We start from the raw sequence: 6,000 nt of genomic DNA on the forward strand, positions 1-6,000 counted from the left end.
GAAGACATCGTGCCATCGTCGTCAACTTGCAGTTTCGTTCATGTCATGTTTTTATGCGCATATAATGCGCCTATGTCCGATTATTATTATTATTATATAAGCCGTACCCTCGATTCAGTCATCATTTTTTTGTCCGACAAAAGCGGCTTATATGCGAGTAAATGCGGTAAGTTTTTGCAGACAATGGGTAAAAAAAAATGGAGGACTGTTGTGAGACAACCAATGAGAGCCCAGTGTATGGTGGAGAGAGCTTCTAAAGCAAGAATCAATGCATCTGCGACAATATTTTCAAAATAAAATAACGGATAAGGAATACATCTACTTTTTGCGAGTATTGGATTGGATTGGATAACTTTATTCATCCCGTATTCGGGAAATTTCGTTGTTGGATATTTTTCTTATCTTGAGGCATTCATTTGTATATAAAAAGCTTTCGTAACCTGGAAATCCTGCACCTAGAGGCATTCGTAAGTAGAGGTATGACTGTATGGTGATTGATCTGTACAGCGAGTGCAGAATTATTAGGCAAATGAGTATTTTGCCCACATGCTCTTTATGCATGTTATCTTACTCCAAGCTGTATAGGCTCGAAAGTCCACTACCAATTAAGTGTATCAGGTGATGTGCATTTTGGTAACAAGCATCATTATTAGGCAACTTCATTTCCTTTGGCAAAATAATCAAGAAGAGGGACTTTAGAGGCTCTGAAAAGAAAATAGTGAAATATTTTGCAAAGCGATGCAGACACATAAAATTGCTAAGCTCCTGAAGCATCAGCATCGAACAATCAAGCGTTTCATTCAAAATAGCCAACAGGTTCGTGAGAAGAGTGTGGGAAAAAAACTGCCTATAAACTCAGAAAATTGAAGCCTGCAGCTGCCAAGATGCCACCAACAGTTCTGCCATATTTCAGAGCTGCAACATCACTGTAGTGCCCAAAAGCACAAGGTGTGTAATACTCAGAAACATGGCCAAGGCAAGAACGGCTGAAAAACGACCACCACTGAACAAGATAGACAATCTGAAATGTCAAGACTGGACCAAGAAATATCCCAAGACTGATGGCTTTTTAGACTGATGAGCAATTTTCCCATTTTTCATATGTCTGGGCATAGGACCAGTGTGAGCAACATCGTAATTGTTCACTATAGGCACACACCTGTATCCCACCTGCCATAAGCATTTTTTCAGTGTTTTTTCCCCTTAGCCTGTTAGCTCCCGTTGGCGGAGCGACCGCTAACAAGACTACTTCTCGTTGGCAAGTGGTCGTGCGTTATCCTATTGTGAGGACATTTGTGTGCATCATTTTCGGAATATTTTGAAGGGAATGCAAAAGAAAACAGCCCATCGATAGTGAAAGTGAGGGTGGAGGCAGGGCAAACAGCCAACCCGGCCGTTGCATTTGTATGTTTTTTTTTATCACTTAATAAGGGGAATTGCAATCATTAATAAGGGGCGCAATAAGCAATTAACAGGTATGTCTACTACCCATAAATGATCTATTCATAATAAAATTTAATGATTAATATCTATGAATAAAACATATTTATGAATGTCCCTGGAGTATGCATACTTGATTTAAATTTTTACCTTATTTTTCACGTTTGTCCTTCTCACTTCTCATTCAAATTAGTTTTCTGCTGAATGTGCCACTTGAGGCAGTAAAGCTTCCATTTATATGCAATATCTTTCCATTGGAAAACTCTTACAACTTTAGCTTAGCTGCCTGTTTTGCAGAAGAGAACTTTCACCCCATTTCACCACTTGTTCTTCTCTTTGCACATACTCTGACAGCCATTACATCTTAAAAGAACCTTTGGCTTGTTGAGTGGCTGTCCCACAGCCTGGTCGTTTAGCCATGAAAAAGGGTTGGCAGCAACTCCATCGAACCGTTAGCTATATGCTAACCTGCAAAACTTAGGCGGAATGTCTATCTTATGCAGCCAATCAATGTCCTTAACATTTACTCATGCCACAGAAGTAAACACACAGACCTGAACCCCATCATATCATTGGCTGGACACGGTGTTAGTCATAGTTTTATTCATAATTACAATTTCTTGTTGTTTGTCCGTGACCGGCTGCCACTCTCTGAGTTGTGTTGCAAAATGGCACAGCAAAAACGAATCTTTTTTTTTAACAATTCAGGTTGAATTTTATTTTGTGCACTGCATTTGTTTGCTGTGTGTGGAGAACAAGATAGTAGTGTGCAAACGCACACTGCTTGGAGGGAACATTGCTGATGAAATGAGGGCCAGATAGATGGACCCGTGGGTGCATCGGTAAATGGCAGGGCGCTCCAGTCTGAGGGCAAGGTGGAGGTGGGGTACTGGTATGGGCAGCTATCATCAAAGATGAGCTTCTATGGCCTTTACGGGTTGAGGATGGAGTCACCCTCAACTCCCAGTCCTCCTGCCAATTTCTGGAAGACACCTTCAAGCAGGGGTACAGGTAGAAGTCCGCATCCTTCCAGAAAAACATGATTTTCATGCAACACAATGCTCCATCACACGCATCCAAATACTCCACAGCCTGACTGGCAAGAAAAGGCCTAACAGAAGAAAAACTAATGACATGGCCTCCTTGAACATGTGGTCCCTCATCAAATGTGAGATTTACAAGGAGGTGAAATAGTACACGACGCTGGACAGTATTTTGGAGGCTGTGGTTGCTGCTTCATGCACTGTTCATCATGAACAGATCAAAACACTGACATAATCCATTGATGACAGACTTTTGAGTGTCCTTGCAAAGAAAGGTGGCTATATTGATCCCTGATTTCTTTTTAACTGTCAGAAATGCATATTTGTAATTGTTGAACTGTTTATTCCCTTGTGAAAAAAAAAAATTCTAATTGATATATTTTTGTTTTTTCTTAAGTTGCCTAAGAATTATGCACAGTAGTCGTCACCTGCTCACACAGATAGCCACCAAAAATTGCTAAAAAAAAATTAAAAAAAGCCCCACTCCAATATTATTGATCCTTTTGGGTTCATTAGGAACGTGGTTGTTTTTTCAGTAATAAAATTAATCCTCAAAAATACAACTTGCTTAATAATTCTGCATTCCCCATACTGAAAAATCTTTGTTCTGATAACTTTTGATGATGCAAGTGCTGGGCATAGAGCCACTTTGAGGCAGATATGTCAAAAGTCCATAGAACGTGTTCGTTCAAATGTGCAGCCAGGAAACAGTCAAAAATCGCTATTTTTCCCCCTTCAATCCAAGATAGCCGACTTCCTGTTTGGTGTGGGACGTAACTACCAGTGACATCTTTTGTGTAGTTTTCCACCACCAAGTACCAACTCACCAAATTTTATATACTGCCATTGAACACGAGCAGAGAAAAAACAAATTGCGAGTGGCAGCTAAACGGCGACTTCAACGAGTTACAGGGGTGGGGTCTGCTATGTCATAAAGGAAGGAAATTGACATTTAAAACACCCATTGATGGCGACGGGATCTTAGAAAATAACAAAGACTTAGAAATCGAATCACATAAAAAGCGAGGAACGAGGCACATGGAACATGGATCGAAGTAATGAGGAAACATTGCGTGGACAAACAAAAGCAGTACAATCTGACGATGACGAAATAAGGGTTAGGGTTAGGAGTGGAGTTTAAATAGACAAAACAGGAACTAATTCTAAATGACGCGCAGCTGCATGCGAGGAACGGAAAATCAAGAGGGACAAATAAGAGTAGGGAATTGAACATAAGAACACACAGAGAAAACAATGAAAAAACAATAACAACCCAATCCTAACAATTAATATCTAAATATAATCTATATTTTTTTTAAATGTCTTGTTCCCATGCGTTTCAACACGGATACATTTTGTATGCTTGTTATTCATTTTAAGACATCAATAAATCATTTACTTATAATTTTCTCTCTTTGTTTGTTTCGTCACATCTTTCATACAAAATTGGGACGCTTTGAGCTATTTTAAAGGGTTCAGTTGGTAGTTGTGCGAGCCTAGAGATGGCTCAATTGTGTAAACACCCTAAAATCAAAGCGAAATGGCAGGGTCGTCCCTTTTTTTCAAAAACTTAATTTTTTCAACTCAAATGGTTTTCAGTATCCTGTGAGGCTGTGTCCTTGTATGCATGCTTGACTTTTTTACAGCTCTGTCCAGTTGTATCCACCAGTCTCCTGGCATCTCCATGTTCTGGAGATTGTGCTGTGGATGTGCCATCCTAGAGATCTTCTAAAACCTAAGCAAATTCTGTAGTGTTAAGGAATCACCTCATTCTGCCAGTAGAGATGATTACACAACCCAAAACCAGCATAAGTTAAAAAACTACCCCCAAAAAATAAAGGGAAACAATTGAAATGACACCACATGTAAAATCAGCCCTGTTTTGAGGGTTTTCAAATTGTTGCCAAAGTCCTGCACCTGTTTTTAAGTCCACAAACATCAGTACGGCTTAAAAGGATTAACGATGCCCTCAGCTGCTTAACCAACCAGAAAATTAGCAGACAGATTTAATTGATTTCATGCCAGGCTCAATAAAAATACGTATTCCTTTAATTTTTGGTAGCAGTGTATTTTCAAGCCATTAAGATCACTGTCCAAAGAGGAAGAGTTTCTCTATTACATATATCCAGAACTGCTGCATTGGACCATTCAGACAGAACAGGACAATAGGGTAACGTGTCCTGAAACAGTTGATTAGGTTTCCCAACCTGACTTCTTTTGTTGTCCATCTCTGTGTCTCCCCTGTAGTCTGACCCTATTCCATTCAAAGTGAAGTCTATTCCTAAACCCCGAGCTGCTGGATATTTTGTCAAGGAAAAAGTACTGAAAATTGTGAAACATATTACTGTACATTTAACAGTATAATGGACAAATTATGCAGGACGACAGGATTATTTGTTTGTTTTTTTCACAGAAGTCCTCATTCTGTTTCAGGAGCGGTCACTGTCATGGTGTTGCTGTGTGGTTAGAATTCCACCTGACTCCTGATGTCTCAGTCAGCGTGGGTTTAACTAAACCAATCAATGATCAGGTATGACACAAGTTGAACTATGATAAATTACATTCAAAATGGTGGTGGTGGTTACTTTGTTGCAGGGCCTCTGCGAGTGGAATCGCCACAGTAAACAAGGGGTGTATTTCTTCAGATCAGGAAGGGAGACATCAGGCAATGATAGAGCAGCTGTGTTTTACAACATTGTATTTGAGCCCACTTCCGGAAATATCCAGATGGATTTTGATATCAAATCACATTGATATGAAGCAATTGTGATTTTTTTATTTCACTTTTTATTTTTTCTCAATTAAGGAAATGGCATATAGGTCCACACTGAATGTTAAAGCAAGAAATAAAATATACAATTGTACCTCTACTTATGAATGTTTCTACATACAACATTTTTAGGATATGAAACCTTTTGATATGGAAATAACTGTTCCAATATCCAAAAACAAGATCCAAGAATAAAAAATCCCCCAAAATGTTAATACATTTCCTGCATAACAATCATTGGGAGCTCCTGATTTATAAAAACATACTTTTACAATAAAGTGTCAATGCACATTAACTCGGGATTTATCAGTGCCGCGCTCACAGAGTTCGCTATGGCACCAAAGAAGAACAAACACCACAGAGCTGAACTATCCAGCGAGTCAGCGACACCGTGGAATTTTTTTAAAGGGATGGAAAGAAAGGCAAAGGGCAACGCGGATAGCGAGTAAATCATAAGTCACCCGGAAGCCAAAAAGAGGAAATATGACGATGTGCATGTAGCGCATGGCTTCACTGTTATTTCGGTGGAAGAGAAGGAAATACCGATGTTTCCTGTGCCAAAATATGCATCAGACAGCATGAAGCTCCAAAAATGTGTATGTCATTTAAAGACATTACACCCTGTTTAAAATTACGGTCTCCCTGGACGCCCTAACCCAAATGCGACCCAGAGAAACCATATATAAATTTTACCTTCTTAAAATGAACCTTTGCGTGTTCAGTATTTCCCGCAATGGAAAGTTAAAA

General features: G+C 39.4%; 1 protein-coding gene across 1 annotated transcript in view; it reads left to right on the top strand.

The window, feature by feature from the left end:
• The window catches only part of prmt7 (protein arginine methyltransferase 7), a 119,010-nt gene extending 113,657 nt beyond the window's left edge, over window positions 1-5,353 (top strand). Inside the window, exons 16-17 of the mRNA XM_077596913.1 lie at window positions 4,917-5,013; window positions 5,079-5,353. Of these exons, the coding sequence (XP_077453039.1) occupies window positions 4,917-5,013; window positions 5,079-5,237 (256 nt within the window). The 3' untranslated portion in view covers window positions 5,238-5,353. The remainder of the gene's footprint in view (window positions 1-4,916; window positions 5,014-5,078) is intronic.
• Window positions 5,354-6,000: the final 647 nt, after the last annotated feature.

This window comes from Stigmatopora argus, chromosome 3 (assembly GCF_051989625.1).
Source record: "Stigmatopora argus isolate UIUO_Sarg chromosome 3, RoL_Sarg_1.0, whole genome shotgun sequence".
In the NCBI taxonomy this organism is placed as follows: domain Eukaryota; kingdom Metazoa; phylum Chordata; class Actinopteri; order Syngnathiformes; family Syngnathidae; genus Stigmatopora; species Stigmatopora argus.